A 19,324-nucleotide genomic window follows, 5' to 3' on the forward strand; every position below is an offset into this window, starting at 1 on the left:
ATCAGCTCAGTGAGTTTGTGGCGATATGAAAAGAAAGTAATTGGAGATGACATACTTCCCTTTAAGTGGTCAGATGAGAGTATAAGCCGAGGGAGGGGAAAGCTGGCCTGAGTAAGAAGGAAGACAGATCTGCAGAGTTTGGGGCTCCTTCTAGAAAGGTGGGAAATTTGATTTTATAGCTGTGAGAACTAAGAGAGGACACGAAGTAACTGTTCACATGCAGTCTAGGGCACCATAGCCATCAGAAAGACTATCTCAATTATTGCAGTTTCCTTAAGTTAAAGTTAGCTATAAGGAATCCATTCATTTAGTTTAGCTTTATTCAGGTTTTTGTACTTTTGGATAATATTTCAGAATAATGCATTTGGTAATGAGTCTAGAGGATGGAGTTTATTATTCTTGGTCAGCATATCCCTCTAGTTTGGATGCTAGGGAACAAAATAAATGAATGGCAAATCTGACACTAAAAATCCAGGCACAAAGAGGTTTGTTTCCAGCCTTCATGAATGGTCCTATAACAGAATGAATGTCTAATACTTTTGGGATTCAAGACATCATGCTTTCCCATGACCTGAAGTAGAAAATCATTCCATTGCTCATGGAGCAGCATGGAACACACATCATGTGAAATAGTCATAAAATATTGTACTTGTTTTATTTCATTTTTCTCTTGCTAGTTCCCTTTATTTTGGCAGGAGGTAGCATGCGATGATGTAATTAAGCATTTCCACATCTAATTCCCCGATACTGGGATCCCACCAGTTTTACCTTCCTACTTAAAAACATATGGACTTGCAGAGGTCACCTAGAAGGAGGCTCCCTGAAGGTAGATGTAACATCAGTTATAGTGTGATCTGAAATGGTTTATTTGAATGGGGATTCCCATCGCCTTTTGAGCACGCTGGCCACATTAAGTGAATTTACAGTCCAGTAAGTGGAATTTCCTGAGGTGAGGGATCCCCCATCTAATGGCATCTGAGTGCAAGTTTTGTGAACCATAATGCTTTTTGCACACAAGCCTGTAAATGCCCAGTGCAGATTTTACCAACTAAACCACATAAATCTTCATACAGAGTTCTCAAAGTCTACAGCAGGCAATTCAAACAAATCGGGTTTGCCTCGCTTCACCTTTTTTTTAAGTTCATACCCCTGGTTTTTTGTTTACATTTTAAAAAGATACTTAAAACTGCACTTCAGCCACCTTGTAAATGAAAGAGTACATTGTACAGGCACCAAAGGTACACGTCAGTGCTTTTATCAAATTCAGAGTCCTGCTCTGCAGCACTAATTGGAACCATGTGTTGAAAATGCAAGACAGGATTTTCAGCTGTTCTTTAATTAAATGGAATAAAATAAGGGCTAAACTGCACATTTCTACATGAGGAGAATCTGCTAGTGTTGGTCTTTGAGCAGGACTGTAGATGTCTCCGAGTGGGGGAGCTGGCATCCAACTCAGCATCTCAGGGATGCTGGTGGTGATTGTGTTAATATTTAAGACACATTCACCATGATTTTATGATGCAACTTAGCCATTTCATAGAAGACCTCATTACAAATGCATCTCTGATAAGGCAAAGAAGGGAAATGATAAGAAACCTAATTATTCTCAAGTGCACTGGAAGATTGACTTGAGAAAGCTTTTAGATTCTTATAAAATTCTGCTACTGCAAAAGTCATCAGTGAGGTGGAAAACGTGCCTCCTCCTTCACTTGCCCATTGAAAACATGGAGAAATTGTGTGTATGTGTGTGTCTACTAGAGAGACAATGAGAAATAAAGTCTCAAATGTTCTGGTGAAACCTGAAAACAAAATATAATTTGATTTTTTTGAAGTGCTATTTCTGCCACTCTTTATTTAAGGGGGTGTGGTGAGGGTGGGCTGTATAGCTGTTAATTGTCCGGGGACCAGGGAATAAGAGGCGAGTTCACAATGTCCGTTCTGAGGATTTAAATCCCCTTTTCATGACGCTTTTTTGTTATTTAACATTCATTGAATGGCACCAGTGTATTGAACCCCACTGCCTCTCTGCCCTGCAAGGTTTGGACCCAGAACCAGTACTTTTGAATAAAGCACTGACCTCTAGGCAAGAAATCTGAGTATATGCATTTGACATCACAGTTGCACCTGCAGCCTGCAAGGAGAAGCGCATCAATGACGACAGTGATTCCTCCAGCGGCATAACTGACGTACACAGCAGGGAATGGAAGCATCAAAGTGGGGTTGGGAATGTTCAGGAAAGGAAGCCATTTCCACAAGAGGCTTAAAAACTCCTAAAATTGCTCCTAAGGAAATGAGGAAATCACTCTGCTTATACCAAAGCTCCAGGGACAAGCACCAGAAAGGGCTTTTCTCTGCCATGGGTGGGTTAAGTGGCTCTCTTCCAGGAACAGCTCAACTTCCAATGGGTGCTGGAAAAGTTGATCTGTGAATGTTCCTTGAGATGAATTGGAGTTTGGCAATTTCCCAGACAGACTGGGAGCAGCACTGGGGAGACGTCTGGGTGTGCCCTCACGTTACCTTCAGATTTCCTTTCTAAATGTACAAATCAGTCACCCTTCTCTCCCTTCACGATCCTTCTGTAACTGTACACAGACAATGAAGTTATGTGATAAGTATGAAATTAGAGACATGCCTGGGAGGCTCAGGGAGTACAAAGGAGAATTATCCTGCTTTTATCTTGTTGGGAGAGCACAGAGAAAGGATTGGTGCTAAGGGAAACTTGACCTAGAAGATGGATGAAGTTTGAGCTGAATTTCAGGGGGTGAAATTCAGTTTGCCAGAAGGCTCAGGTGCATTCAGCCATGTAGAGGCAACAGGAATGAGAGGGCGGCATGCTCAGTGCCTTAGGGCTGGAGTGAAGGGTTCTTTAAGTGGGGATAGGGGGAATGAACCATGAGGCTGGGAAGCTTAAGTGGGCTAGCCCACTGTCAGTCTTGATCTTGTTGCTAAGAGTTTAGATTCTAGCCTACATGACATTAAAAAAAAAAATCTTAAAAACAACAACCACTATGAGAAAAGCATTGAACTTCACAAAGTTCCAAGGATAGTGACCTTGAGCTAACAAATTTCAAAGACAGGGTCAATTTCACTGATAATCTGATTATACATAACTGTGCTGATCCACTATGGTTGATTTCATAGTTTAATAGTAAAAACAGTAACTGGCTTTTACAAGCGCTTCACTTACTGTGTACCAGGCACTGTGCTGAGCACTTCAAGTGCACCATCTCATCTAATGCTCAGTGTATGAAGGTGGAAACTCAAGGTCAGAAAAAATTTGCAACTTTCCCAGAGTCACAAAATTGGCAGGTGTCAGACAGGGTTGAAAACAATCTTTTCTCCAAACCCACATTCTTCATTCCTATTTATTTCATTACCAGGATCCAGGAAGCAGACGTCTAATTTTTGTGCTATGTATATACTGTTCATAAAAGCTACCGCAAATGAATTGCCTCTGTATGTTATTCTATAAGTAACTGTATTAGTCAGCTATTGTCAAATATGGCTGCATAACAAACCACAAAACTCAGTGGCTTGTAAAATCAAGCACATATTCTTACATTCACAGGTCAGCATGAGTGACTGTGGTTAAACTTATCCAGGCTAGGCTCAGCTTGAGGGGCTCTTCTAAAGTTGGCAGATCGGGTTCAGTTCCTCCTAACAAATCTCATCAGGGGCCAAGGCTGGAGGGGCAGCTGTACTCATGGCATGTTCCTCTCATGGCAGAGATTGGATATTGTCAAAAGGGCAAACAGAAGCATTTGCTTCTTAACTTCAAGGCTCAGAACGGGTACATTATTATTTCATCCACATTCCATTGGCTGAAGCAAGTCAGTGGGATGGTAGAAGTGGAGAGTAACATATTCGATCACAATAGTCTAATTTTCCATAGTTATCTGGTTACTCCTCTGTCAACTCAATTACTCAGACTATACCTATATGTGTCTTTTGGGAAGGTGAACTAAGAGTGCTTCCAATGTTATTCGGTAGGAAGTTCTAGAAATTTACACATGCTTGAGTACCCTAAATGTTTGCAAAGCATAAAGGCAAAATCATCACTACTTAGCATACCTTTCTCTCATCATCACTGCTACCATCTTGTCCCAATAGAGGGTTTAGAACTCTTAAGAGGTTTTCAATTATATATCAGAAACAGTAACAGAAAAAAAAAACAACCCTTGTCATCGCATAAAAATGCTGTATCTTGAAAGTAATCCTTTGACTATTTGATAAGAATAAAATTATGTTGCTTTATATTCTTTAAAAAGATTAATATATATATATTATTTTACAAATGGTGACAACTTTTTGAGGTCTCATACTTGTGGTTTTTTTGTTGTTAAACTTATAATACTATCCCATGTTGCCAAAGATCACTGACAATTCAACTACCATTAAAAACTGTCAGAAATTTGAGGACACATAATGTAGATAAGCGTTTAGCTGCATGAAATGGCATTTTAATGAATTTTGAAATTTATATGATATAAGTTTACATGAATTGTAGTTAGTAAAGTGTTTTTATTTCTCTAACAAATTTAAAAGTTTGTGACACCAACTTAGGCTAAAGATCTCAAATATTCTTTTAATAGTAGTGTTCACTAGTGGCAAGTTGTTAATTGAAAATAATGAAAATTAATCGAAATCTTCTTTGGAGAATATGTTTGAGTTCCCTATTAGTTAGGGAATAGGGAAGTGCCTATTTTAAAGAACAAGTCCCCTAATGAAGCCTCAAAAAAGGGGGCAGGAATTTGTGAAGATATACATGACTTGGAACTTGACCTGAGGCCACCCCAGGCACTGGTTCGTCTTCCCATCACACCAAGGGTCACACAGCACCTTTGCTCCTTTTTCCTTCCCAGACAGCTTTCTCTACTTAGTTCGGCCAGACCATGGGGTCACATTTCTTTTCCCAGAGTTGGGAAGTGGGACAGGGTCATGTGGTATCAACATGGGTACCATACTTGACACCTCTTGTACACTATTTCAAAATTCTCTGGACCCTTCCTTGACACCAACCACTGCACTAGCAATCTGCTCAGATAGGCTGTCCCGGGCTCCTTTGATACAGTGACAAGGATTGCCTGTAGGAACCTGTCTACTCACACATGGGCAACGTGGAAGGAAGGCGGAGCCAATGCTGACAGGCCATCTTGACCAATGGGAAACAGCAAGCAATGGATGAACAGGTTTGCTTTATGCCCCTGGGTGAATGGCGCTAAGGTTCTGAAGGTGCCTCTGAAGATCCTGGTGGGACTGAGCATAGGTCATCAGTAAGGCTGGCCAGCTCCATGACACACTTGCCTTGGCTTCTCCTTTGTTCTGGTTAATTTCCTGTCCTGCACCCCTGCTCTCTGGGATCACATCCCCAAATAACCTACTTCATGTGAGCCTTTGTCTGAGACTCTGCTTTTGGAGGAATGTGGGGAGGACAAATTCCTAGAGGGGTCTTCTACAAGCAGGCAACAGAGAAGGTTAAATTTACTTGACTGACTGTATTATTGCTAAGATAGCAGTTAAGTTGGAGAGTGTCTCTAAATAAAAAGTTTATAACTAGCCTATATTCCATTCATTGGAACAGTGGCCACAAAAATTGTTCCTGCTCTTTATAGAAGTACCCAATATCAAGATGAGTATAGGGCTGTAATCTCTCTCTCCTCCAGCAGGACCAGGAAGCTTTAGAGGAAAAGAGATCCTTAATCAGAAAGTACAATTCTTTGTGAAATTGCAAAATGAGAGGTTAGGATGAAGGGCCTTCAAAAGAGGGGAAAAAAAAATCAACAAATGAATAATAAAATGCATATTGAATTTTACTCATTATAAAAGAGAGAGGGAGAAATAAAGAGGATAATAGCGGGCAAATGAGGGGATATATAGTTATTTTAGGTTGAATGGATAAGGAGAGTTGGTAGCCAGGCAAGAGATGGTGGTCAGTTAATGCTTGCTTTAATGTATTGTTCAAGCTATACCTTTCCAGTCATTAAAAAGTAGAGAAAACCTTTTCAGGCTAGCTCATAGAATACTTACAAATGGAATCTGCCTTCCTGGAAAGCATTTTTTAGAAGCTGTCAGAGTAGAAGCGGAAATTTTTAATCCAGATATTAATGGATGCCTACAGAGTTCTTTTGTGATTAGTTATTCTCCTTTGTGAAAAGTATTGTAGTAAGTACAAAAAGTGTTAACTATCTATTTTTTGGGTATTCAAACTTATAACTAAATTCATGAGGCTTTTGTGAATTTAGATGTCAGGTATTGAATTTCATTTTCTTAAAAATGGTTTCTATAAATAATACTGAGTACAAGAGACATGAAAGGATGAGGGTTGGCTGCTTTTCTGGGGAGTGTCTATCAGAAGGCTCCCGACCAGCCTCTCTGTACTCGTCATTCCTAGCACTGCGGGAAGGGGCCATGACCTGGAGCTTTCCGGCAGCGCAGACCTTCCCACAGAAGTGCCCATTGGCACTGTGCTTAATTTTTGACATGTCCTCCTTATATAATTTAGCTCTGTTGATACCCCTCGAGATACCTTTTAACTTTTCTCCTTCATCCTGATGATTCACAATTACAAACTTAGACATTAATTCCTGTGCCCCCATCTTAACTCCCTCCTGCCCTTCTATCTGAACTGGACAGACAGTTTCATCTTCAGTGCACTCTCTCCATTCCCTCCCAACTTCTCCCAGCTGACTCCTCATTGGATCTTTTACCTACTTTGTATCCTCATCTATAACTTTCAAGGTTTTATTCTCTTAGTGCCACTTGTGCTACTGTTCCTTTATAGTACAGTTCAATATATAGTGGTCTCAGTCCCTCCTCTCAACCCTAACACCTCTCATAGACTAATCCTCTGAGAGCAGGTCTCAGATTTTATTCACTAAAAGGTAAGTTCCACAGGAACAGAGCACTTGTCTGTTTTATTCACTGCCACATCCCTAGTGGCCAGAACAGAGGCTGGTACAAGTGCTCAACAAACATTTGTTGAATGGATGAATTTAGTCTTAAATTCCCCACATGGCCGAGTTCTGTATTTTGTGCATAATTGACCCTTAAGAAATAAAATCCACCCAATAAAGAGCTGCTTGGCTTGAAAACACAGGGCCCAGTATTTTATAAATTTGAATTATTGGTCGCTAAGAAAAAAAAAGGGAGTTTCTTGACCTTTTAAAACTACATAATAAAGACATTTCTTCTTGAGAGGAAACATTTCTTGCATGAACTTCCCTAATGAGGCCTGAGTCATCCACCTGATTTATTAGAATTATAAAAATTTAAGTTTTTTTTTGAAGAAAAAAACTTCAGAGATGCAATCTCTTCATTTTAAATTGGTGAGGACACTAATGTTAGGAAGCTGTACTGCATTATAACTCAATTCTTTTGCCTTTCTTTCTCTAGCAATCTGTTTTAGACTATAGGCAATGAAAAAATGTGAAGGAAAAACTACAATGACAGAATTTGGAGGTCTTAATACAAAATCTATAGATAGATATCTATCTACATAGGGCAAGGAAAAATCCCCATAACTTCACGTTCCCCATATTAGATATAAGGGAAGAACCCATGATTTGGGCTATTTTGCTTGTTCTAACCAACTGAATCACCCTGATGTATGGCAGTGGTTGAGAAGACTCACTGTCCTAGAAATCACAATAAAAATTTCTAAATACTATAAATTTTATTGACTCAGTATTGTTAAGATTGTTTGGGACACACTTCTCCTACATTCTCTACCCACCACTAGTGAGTTCCCACCCAAAGCTATTTTTTCTTTCTCTCTTTCACTTAATATATATCAACACTTAATACATGTATGTGTATTAATATATATTAAAAATATTTTTTCACTTAATATATATTAACATGTATATTTAGGCAATTTTATAAATATATAAAATTATGTACTGATTTAGATTAATGATACATTTCTGGTCTATTCAGGTGAGATGATATTGAGATTCTGGTACTTTATGTACAAAATTCCCTTGGAAATACACAATAGAAATCTTGGATTTACCAAGTTTAATATTTTAATGAAGTTCCAATGTGGCCAAATAGAATTTTATATTTACATTTTATATATTTATATTTTAATTTTTAAGTTTTCCTTTTAAATGTAACCCACTATGGAAATAAGATGCAATAAAATTTCTACTTAAAATGTTTTGCTATTCCATTGGCTTGATAAAATCCTTTCTGGATATAAATGATAATGTATAATTTCTTTCTCATTCTCTCTAGAGTCAAACCTAAGTGCACATATACATATATATGTATATGTCATATATGATTACTTTATCATAGAAAGTACTTGAGCTTCTGAGCAATTTTCTTTGTATCAAATCATCAAGCTAAATTTCAATCTTTTAATGAACTTATCAAAGGTAAAGTAACTTAGACATTTGAGTGCCTACTATGTAATAGAAATGCATTTATTCATTCAACAAATACTAAGTCCTTATGAGCCGGGCATTGTTTGAGATGCCGGGGATAGAGAGATAAAGCAAACAGCCATGCCTCTGCTTTGATGGGACTGACTTTCTCTTGGGAGACATGAGAAATAATTCAACACATTTATTAAAAAGTGTATTTCAGGAAAGGCAACACTGAAGAGGTTTAATTTAGGTGATTCGAGATCTGAAAGATGAGAAGAAACCAACCGTGTGAAAACAAGCATTCCAAGCAGCGGGACCAGCAGTGCAATGGTTCTGAGATCTGGCCTGCTTGAGGGATAGTAAGGTGACAGGGTGAGTAAAGAGATAGGGGTGCGAAATAAAGGTGAGGAGGGAGGCAGTGGCTGGATCACATCACGTTGTGCAGGCCAAGGCAAGGGGGGTTGCTCTGATTAAAAAAGCAGTAAATTACTAGAAGAGAGCTTTAAACCACACAGCAAAATGACTGTATCTAAGCTTTTTAAAATTTAGTTTGGCTGGATGGTAAGAGAGTAGGAGAATAAGCAGGGAAGTAAGTCAGGAGGTGGTTTTAATAGAGATGGAACGAAGTAGATAGAATCAAGTCGTATCTTGGAGATAGAAATTTCAGGATGTATGGGATTGAGAAAGCCTTCTTGACCAAAAAGGGGAAGAGAGAAATGAGACAAAATAAAGTTTCACTGGCTGAGATATTTCAAATAGAGAGGTAATCCTGGAAGTTATTCTCTATAATTCTTATGAATTATATAGATATCCCTTTTTAGTTTGTGGTATATTGGAGTAGCTGGAGGGAAGTACCTGAAACTACTGAGCTGTGTTCCAGCAGCCTTGATTCTTGAAGAGGACTGTATAAATTTTTACAATGTGACTGTGTGATTGTGAAAACTTGTGTCTGATGCTCCTCTTATCCGGGGTATAGACAGATGAGTGAAAAAAAAAGGATTAAAAAAATAAATAGTTGGGGGAGGGCAAAGGGTAAAATAAATTGGGTAGATTGAAATACTAGTGGTCAGTGAGAGGGAGAGGTAAGGGATATGGGATGTATGAGTACTTTCTTTTTATTTCTTTTTCTGGAGTGATGCAAATGTCCTAAAAAATGATCACAGCGATGAATACTCAACTATGTGATGATATTGTGAGCCACTGACTGTACCCCATGTATGGACTGTATGTGTGTGAAGATTTGTCAGTAAAAATATATATATTTTAAATTACAGGATGTGGGGGAATTGGGAAAGAGAAAAACAAAAGAGGAATGCTGAATTTTTAGTTTGAAGCAACTGGGTAAGTGGTAGCATAATTTACTGGATTGAGAAAACTGATTGGAGAAGAAATGATGGTCAGGATATAATTAAATCTCTCGTTTTTTTAATAGTCATATTTTGAAATGCAAACTTTTTAAAAAAGATGATTTCTTTGTTCTATTTCCAAACTCTTTGTAGACAGGATGTTAGACAGCTCCCACATATAATATGTGTGTGAATTGAATAAGACAAATATGTACTTTGCAACAATAAGTCTGAAATTTTATGTAATTACAGGCATGCTGAATGAATAGTTTATAATAATGTATCAGTCATCAAATCATATTTTCATATATGTGTATAATCCATTTTGCACAATGGTTTCAACTTAGGGTGTATGTCATTAAATTGTAAGGTGCAGAAATAGATGCTGCTGAGCTGAAACTTTATTTTCTCAGTTTAAAGAAATGAACAGAAAACCTAGTCATGTGAACATCAAAGCACTTTTTGAAGACAGCTAAATCTCATCAAAGAGGTCTTCTGGACTGCTGTTCCTTAGAGTTTCTAAAGACATGTTTTCAGCTGAGGTGTGCTCCTTTGTCAAGGTCTGAGGCAGTGAAGGATCAAGCCTAGAATAAAAAGATAAGCAAATTAATTTTATTAAAAAAATAAGTTCATTATGGAATAAAATAAAATTACGAGATACCTAAGTAAGTGAAATAAATGGTAAATCCAGTTTTCAGAATTGGTTTAGAGCTTTATTTCCCTATGCCATGTTAATCAAGAAGAAAGATGAAGGGACTGCTTTAGAATTGAGTCCAAATTCAAAGGTACTGAAAATTCAAGAGCCTATAAAATTACTCAGGATTAAGGTCAATAAATAAAATGTCCTCTGTGCTGCAGTCACTTTTATGTCAAGATATAGGTGCTTTCTCAAGCTATTTCTTTAATGATCTATCACAATTTACATTTGCCTTGTGCTCCCTATTACATGCATGTAATTCTACGTATTATATGCATTTCAGTTTCTTGACAACAGAAAGTTCTGGACAAGAATTTCCTTTAGTGCTCAATTGATTATAAGTGTGTGTATGATTAATGATGACTTTTCACATCCACATTCATTGTTGGTAAGATGCTGTTGGCCTATATTCATTTAATGAACCTACATAGCCTCATTTAACAAACTAACTTTTATTCAGGTTCAGTACTGCAGCTACTATAATCAATAAATTGACCTCTGTATTTACGTACATGTCTTCTTTGAAATAACAAGCTTGTTCCTGCCAGGACCATTGTCAACTGGTCTTGGAACGGGTGAGCTGGAGAGCCACAGAGCTCAATCAGAGGTAAAGCTTAGTAAAGTACGTTTACACTCTTGTATAAATCTTTTCAATGGCTCTCTACAGAACTTAAGTAAAAGAGGCTTTATATTAACAATTAGAGGAGGCTCTAGGAGCAATTATTTTTAGTTTGAGTCAGCCCAGGAATACTGAATAATACCGTGTATTTTCAACTTCAAAGGCAGAAGCATTACAACAGCAGGCTGGCATAACTGAAAGAGGATGGGACTCAAAGTTAGGGGACACACAAATTTGAATCCAGATCTATTTCTTATTAGCTATGTGTCCTTAGGCAAGTCTTGTAACCTAACTGAACTTCTGTTCTCTGTTCTGTAAATGTGGATAATAGTTTCTGCCACACAGGTGGACGAAAGATTAAATGAGGTGATAGAAGTGAAAATGCTTGCAAACGGCTACAAAACATATGGAAATCATTATTATTAGCTGCTGATATCACATAAACTACAAAGAGTTCCTGCTAACAGACTCTTTAATTTCAAAGAATAACAAATTTAAAAATACAGGAGCATGCTTGTTTACATGCGTATTTTTAAAAGCCCACATCCATACTTAGTTGCACAGTAGATTAATACAAATGAATCCACTAAATGGTCCTCCTTGGCCTCCCGACTGGGTACAGTCACCCATGGTTGGCTGCCACCAGACCTAGGATATGTGTTCTGCCTTATCCTGAGCAAGCCACGTCCAGACAGAATTACCCTCACAGGAAAGCCTGGTGCTCGGCACTAACGCACTGTCAACACGACAAGCATACCCTCTGGAGTTTCAGTGATAAAATTAACAATAAAGATGGACATAATTATTGTAGCATGTCATTAAAAACACCTAAAATAGATTGCATAAGAGGAGAAAAATGATATAGTTCAGAATAAAATGTATAATTGTTTTAGATATAAGTTTCCACTGTCAACTCAAAACACGTTAAACAATTTTTCTCTGGCCCTAAGTGTCCTCGAGTTTTATTCCACTTAGGCAAAAAGGAGAATTGAATTATTTCAATGAAAAATCAGACATGGAAAAACTTCTCTAATTTTGTTCACAGTCTAGACATTATCCAATGAAAACACAGAGATCTATCAACTTAGTTTTAAAAAAAATCAGCGTTTAAGACAAAGTAATCACTCTGACATGACAACATTGAAAGAAATAGATTCCTTGCACTCCATTTATAATTTTCATCTTCTATAGTCACGAGGAATTTAAGAAACAGATTTTGATTGTTCTGCTCTCAGGACCTAAAAAGGTGCTCAACAAAAGTTTGTTCAGTGGATGGAGATCACTGTCCTACAGTTTTCAAATCCATGGCAGGGCAACAGGGTCAATTTAGAAGTCTCCTCACAACCTCCTAAATGTTTAATCATTATTTATGTCATAAATGTTTTGCAAATCCTTTAAAAATATATCTGAAGAGCAGAAAGAAGAAAATAAAATCATCCATTATCCTATTTTGTGTTGTTTGTATTTTCATATGTATGTTTTCTTTTTTACAACAAGTGGGGTTGTTCTATATATTTAGTTTTATAGCCTGCTAGTTTTACTCTCCAGAATAGTAGAGATACCTTTACATGGTGAAAAAATGGGTTGTACATTCATGGTTAGTTTTAATTTGGATATACTAACCATTAATCCACTGATGGACGGTTGGTGGTTCCATTTTCTAATACTTTTATGAACAACATAACAATATCTTCATATACATATTTTTAGTATATATACTATACTTCTTCATGGGTAGTCACTTTAAAGAATTCATGTCCTAAGAATTCATATATAGAGATGAAATCTGAAAGCAAATAACTTAGGGAACCTGTAACTAAAATCTTAACATAAAGTGAATTAAACAAGCAATTTGAAACTTGGGAATTTGTCTCTGTCCAATTAAATTACTGCCATTAATCATGGCCCAGTTTAAATACCAAATCTTTCAAGAAGACTTTTCTGACTTCCTATAGCTAACCTGACTTTTCTTGTCTCTGATCATATAGAGTACCGCATATCCACATCAGTTATATATATACACAGTTTTATTCATTTAATCAGTATCTGTTGAGTATACATCATAAGCAGTTCACTGTGGCAGGGATATATAATAAAGTAAAGAAAACACATGATATCTACCCTAATAAAGCTTTCAGTTAAAGTTTTCTGATTTTCTCTATATATTTTAAAAATATTTCCTTCCATCCTGAAGATTCTATATGTAACTTGAAGGCAAGGATTATGCAATATGATTTTTTCAAAAACAGTGATTTATCCCTTCAGGAATCTCTAGACAATATTTTGGGTTCAGGTAAATTTTCAGAAAAATTTTCATGGGCAATGTGGTTTATCAGGAGGAATGCTGAACCCCAGACCTGGAGATCTTTACTTATGTTTTACCACACTGAGATTTTTATCAGGGCACTGCACTTTTCTGGGGTCTCATTTTCTTAATTAAATTCGAATCAAACTTAACTAAAAAGTTAGGTTACTAGAAATGATCCTGGCGCCTCTTTTACTCCTTGAATCTGAGATTGTTACGTTCATATAACTGGGTATAGACTGCTGTCTAAAATATAGGCACTCAATAAAGATCTGTGGAATAAAAGAATAATAAGAATTAAAGGAGAAAAGTTAATGACAGAATAAGAAACTGTTTTGTAGAATTAAATGCTAAAGTATAAGGCCATTTTCAAAGAAAGAAAAACAAAACTTCTACAGATATGAGAACCTCACTAAAGAAATGGCTTAGTGTTTTCAATAACACACTTGCAGAGATTCCTCTCTTCTATTAGCTTGACTTCACATTGCACTTAAAAAAATGTACACAACAATAACTACAACTTGAGTTAAAACTACACTGTTACCATCTAATTAGCTGTGACTAGTGTAGCTCAAAAGCTAGATTTGTCTAATGAAATATCTCAACCTGGGAACGTTTCTCTAAAATGTTAGAATGAATGACTGGCTTCTTTTATAACTTGAAAATTGAATTACCAAAATCTTTTAAAATGATATTAACATGGCTGAAATGAGAAGCATTAGTATTGCTTGGAGGGAATTATTTGCATTTGTAACATGCCCTAAGGATAATATTTCTGAAACAGGTGATATGACAACCTGAGCAATATGAGAGGTCTAGGAAAATGTGCAGTGACTGATGGCATTATATCACTTAAAGAATCAAGCTCAAAAGGGTGATGAGCTTGACTGTTGACTGATGATACAAACAATGGCTCTGTAATAAGAAAGCAAAAATCAATTTTTAGGTGTTCAGATAAATCTGAAAATATCCAATTTGCTTTCCTGGCAAATATATCTCTAGGCTTTAATACTATCAGATATTCTAAAATTACAAGGGGCTAAGTAGAAAAACATATGTTTTCATTTCTAATTAGAAATATAGGAATACAAAAGCAATCAAAAGTTTTGATTAGTTCCTTTAATAGGGAAACCATTCTGAACTGAACTGACCAGAGTATCTTAATCTTTGTTTCATATTAAGCTCAGAATTTAAAAATATGTAGTATGCTTTCGCAGGCCGGTTTATTCCAGAACCTGAAAGATATTTTTCTTAGGGTATGTTTCCTAAGTTTTCGATACAGTATTGAAAGAGGAAAATACACACAAAAAACAAATATGCTACATGGTGAAGCATTTTGCTCTAGAATTCAGAGTAATTATTCCTATGTTCCAATACCAATTTCTTATGTGACTAATTTGAAATTTTATAATTTAAAGCAAATAAAAAAATCCATCAAACAGTATGTGACAATTATTAATTTATTGGCTTTCAACTCCAAATTCTTTGCCCACTTTGTAATATTGGAGCTGGATCCTCTAAACATATCTCCTTTGCCAGGTGGTTCAATGCTACACTTTGTCAATGTTACATTGTGGAGAGATAATGGAAGATCATATGAAGAAGCAGTTTCTCTTCCTGGTTCCGGCGTGCTGACTTTCAGCATGGTTGCTAGCAGGTAGGTATGAAGGAAGCCCGCTAGTGGTCACTTCTGGGGCTCTAGGACCAGCTGTGGTCGTCACCTTTCTAGAAATTTTCACCTTTCTAGACAGTTCCAGCCTACTGGTACCTTCCACTAGGTCTCTCTGACCTCCAGTGGGCCTAGTTTATGGCCCATCACCAGCCACACCCTTTGGCAAAGTTTTTCACCAAGAGGGGGAGGCTGTTTCTCAACAAGGCAACAGTTGTGGGTTCTTTTCTAAGTTTTTAGCTCCTCCTTGCTCCCTCAGTCTTGAAAGTAGGAGCTGCTTTCTGTACTTATTACTTCTACATCTTGTGGAGTCTTTTATCTCTTTTAGTAATTAACTTTTACTAGCTAATAAGCCTTTATATTAATTTTTCCAGTTCAAAATCTGGTATAGTGTCTTTGTTTTGCTCAACATTTACCTAGAACTTACAAGTTAGGTTAGAGGAATTTAAGAATGAAAATGAAGTAACTATCTCTAGAGACAGATGAGGTGAACACAACATTTATATTTTATTTTTAACACAAAAGTATATCAGTATTTCTTAGTTTTTCCCCAAAATAGTTCCCACTTAACTTTACCTAAGTAAAACTGATGACGCCATGTTGCATAATCAATATCAAGATAGTTCTTGATATAGTTTTAACTATAAGGGATATAGAATCAACAGCTATGTGGCAAAAGTCTTCTTTTGTCATCCCCCCTACAATCATTGATTAAATTCCCAAAAGAAATGGCACTGCCAGGGCTTTGTACAAAATATTTGAATTGCACAGCCCTATACTCTTTGTGATGAGCAAATGATAAGCCTTGGGAGGTAAAATTTTAAAAGAAGCACCATATAGGATGCTTTTTTTTAAAACTTCCCTGTGGCGATTTTATTAATCTTGGCTCCATATTTTCACGTTTATGTATGGACCACCTAGTCTTTCTTTCCGAGCTCTATTACAGATAAATATCAGAGCTCATTTGAGGTGAACAAAAAATATCAAAATAGGATAGAAACCTAGGAGACAGCACAGCACTCTGAAGATAAGTGAGAAAGGAATTTGATAGGATACTTGCTAAAGTTAATTCATCCACATCTATTGCTCCTGATGAACCAACTTTAAAACAAGGGAAAAGGTATGAAATTAAAAAAATATATTGCTGTGAAAATTGGAAAGAAACACAATCGTACCTCTACTTCCACACCAAATATAAATTTTAATCCACGAAAAGATAAATCACAAATTGGGAGATACTGAAACATATGAAACGATCAAAGGATTAATATCCAAATATAACTAACTCCTAAAAGCAATGAAAATAAATCAAAATATGAAATAGAAAAACGCCCTAGAGACTACAGGCACTTCCAAGAAGATGGAACAGCGGGAGTAATAAATATAAACCTTTGAAAGTCTGCTCAACTTCATTAGGAGTCAGGAGAATAGGAACTAAAATTACTATGAAATATCATTTTATGCGATTTTAAAAATTAAAATGTCCAACGACATCAAGGACATTTTACTCTGTTGATAGAGGTGGAAAGAAGTAAAACCACTTCGGACAGCAATTTGGCAATGACTACCAAGGCGTATGAAGATGTATGTACCCTACTACCTCACTCACCACTCACCCTTAACCACTAGACTTGGTAGATTTCCCCGCTACCTCTCTATACACCTGATATGAAAATGTTTTTATATGTCTGTCTGACTCTCATTTCACTGCACTCCTTGAAGGCAGGACCTATTTTTTGTGTATTTCATGTGCCCACACATTGAGCCATTTTCCACTTCCCACCCAAATGCTGGTTCTTTACACCTTTCTCTGCTGAAGCTGTAAGTATACTTTATACAAATTATTTGCACCCAGTATGAATTATCTGCGGTTGAATGTTGTGATGCTCATCGTTTACGGCAGTCAAGAAGAAATGGTAATAATGTTTCTTTGGAGAAAAATGAAGTCTCCAAACTCACACTATGGCAGTCAGGCAAAATATAGCAAATGGTCAATTCCTGCCTAGCTACAGAAGCAGGGCATTCTGAAATAGTTGTTTCTTTTATGTTAAAATATTTGTTTGAAATACAGCTTTGTTTTACCAGAAATTTCCCTGGCATCCCCCTAGGTCACCTCTGACTTTCCCCAAGATTGGTGTAGGCTCTCACATGGGCTGAGGGAAGAAGATGAGAAGTAAAGTAAGGGAAATGCACTGGGTGAGAATCAGGCCTGAGCATACAGTGGGACATACATTATTTGGTAAAAATAAAACCCAAAAATCTAACAATTTGTTTTTTGGGCTGTGTCAAATCACCCCTCCCTCAAAATGGCCACATGAAATAGGCAAATCAAAAATATCTTATACTTGCTGCTATGTAAAAATCTAACATGGGGTGCATGGTTGGTTCAGTGGTATAATGCTCGCTTTACATGCGGGAGACCTGGGTTCGATTCCTGGATCAGGCACCAAAAAAAAAAAAATTTGGTTTTTAGTAAAAAAACCAAATCTATCATAGAGTGGCAGGCAGCAGGCGGATAAGAGGCATCAGAGATATCTGTTTGTGAGGCAAAGGTGTCTTGTATGAATGATATAAGAACTTTACTCACAATTACAGAGCACCCTGATAATGAGATACAGGGAAGCTGAGTACTAACTCTGGAATAATGGCAAAAAATAGTGAGTGAGCCGTGAAACAGCATTTCATGGAGAACAAGAAGGTCAGCTATCAAAGAAGCATTTGGATACTTTCCTTAACAGCAAAAGTGGACTCAGGTGATCTTTTTCTCTTTGTGGAAAATCAATCAAGACGAGATGGTTTGCAGATCGGGGACCAGTTGGTATGGAGATCAGTGAACGTGGATTTCCAGAATATTTTATAGAGCAGAATTTTTCTTACTCAGAAGCACCAATGGCTGAAATTTCTGAAGACAAAGTATTTAAGAGTTCTTCAGGGAATATTTCATTGTATTATTGCAGCATTTTATCTCTTCAGAATAAATACTGGCAAATATGACAGGATTTGGCACAGAGGAGCCGTAGATGCTGTGAATCCTGGTGGAGAATGCAATGTTGATACAGTGTTGTCGCTAACAAGGAAAGGGTTTCACTACCTCGGAACTGTTGTTTCTCATGATCTAACTAAACACGCAGGCCCACCATTTTATGCTCCAGACATTGAAATTAAAGGCTGCTTGGCACAAAATGCAATATTCACTGCCTGGAGAAGGTTGATGCTTTCTTTTGAAGAAGACATAAAAGGGGGGTCTTGATTACATACTTGAAACGTTATATCTATTTACAGAAAGCTAAATGACACAAATAAAATCTAGTACATCAACATATTTTTGAGCAATTGAAAATTATGCTCAGGCATGAAAGAATAATGAATGACTAAAAAATCATTAACAAATCATATCAAAGATGTTTGTTTAAAAATGCACATGACTAAATAAAATAAAATGCACATAACTTTTTACAGAAAAACATATACTAAAATGTTTCAAGTGACTACTTTTGGAAAGGAGAGAGTAATTAGGGGTAAGTACAGACGATACCTTTTGGTTCTACTTATAGAAAAAGTTGAAGTTTTAAAATATGGACCGTATCATCCTTTACCCTGTATTTTGAATTAGCTTAGTCTTATCCAGATCAGCTTCATTCATGTCTCTAGTCAAAGTCTGGTCACTTTTTCAACTTTTTAAACAGTTGCTAAAACTTTTACTATCAGCACGTATTATTGTATATTTACTATGTAAAAATGAGATGCAATGCATATAACAAAGAAATGTGGATGTAGAAAAATTTATATTGAATGTAAGGCTTTAATAAGGTTCACAGTAAAAAGAAAGTTATCCAAGAAATTATATAAAACACTATTTTTTAAAGCTTTTTTAAAAAATATTTTATTGAGAAATCTTCACACACATACGGTCCATCGATAGTACACAATCAGTGGCTACAATATCATCACATAGTTGTGTATTCATCACTATGATTATTTTTAGAACATTTGCATTACTCCAGAAAAAGAAATAAAAAAAAGAAAGAACTCAAACATCCCATATCCCTTACCCCTGCCTCTCATTGATCATCAGTGTTTCAATCTACCCAATTATTTACCCTTTATCCACTCCTATTATTTATTTATTTTTTTGTCCTTATTCTTTTAATTCATCTGTCCATGCTCAGGATAAAAGGAGCATCAGACACAAGGTTTTCACAATCACATGATCACATCGTAAAAACTGCATAGTTATACAATCATCTTCAAGAATCAAGGCTACTGGAGCGCAGTTCAGCAGTTTCAGGTGCTACTATCTAGCCACTCCAATACAATAT

General features: G+C 36.6%; 1 protein-coding gene and 1 pseudogene across 11 annotated transcripts in view; one reads left to right on the forward strand and one right to left on the reverse strand.

The window, feature by feature from the left end:
* Positions 1-10,098: 10,098 nt before the first annotated feature.
* LOC143665614 (DNA repair protein XRCC4-like) overlaps positions 10,099-19,324 on the reverse strand; it is a 283,083-nt gene continuing 273,857 nt past the window's right edge. For 9 of the 11 annotated variants that reach the window (XM_077139218.1, XM_077139215.1, XM_077139212.1 and 6 more), the window contains one exon: positions 10,099-10,299. In XM_077139218.1, coding sequence (XP_076995333.1) covers positions 10,271-10,299 — 29 coding nt within the window. In that variant the 3' untranslated portion in view covers positions 10,099-10,270. Of the gene's footprint in view, positions 10,300-13,259; positions 13,609-19,324 lie in introns of those variants that run through there. The other 2 variants (XM_077139219.1, XM_077139214.1) reach the window with 2 other exon arrangements.
* LOC143665777 (thiopurine S-methyltransferase pseudogene) lies at positions 17,567-18,295 on the forward strand (annotated as a pseudogene).

This window comes from Tamandua tetradactyla, chromosome 21, assembly GCF_023851605.1.
Source record: "Tamandua tetradactyla isolate mTamTet1 chromosome 21, mTamTet1.pri, whole genome shotgun sequence".
Lineage (NCBI taxonomy): Eukaryota > Metazoa > Chordata > Mammalia > Pilosa > Myrmecophagidae > Tamandua > Tamandua tetradactyla.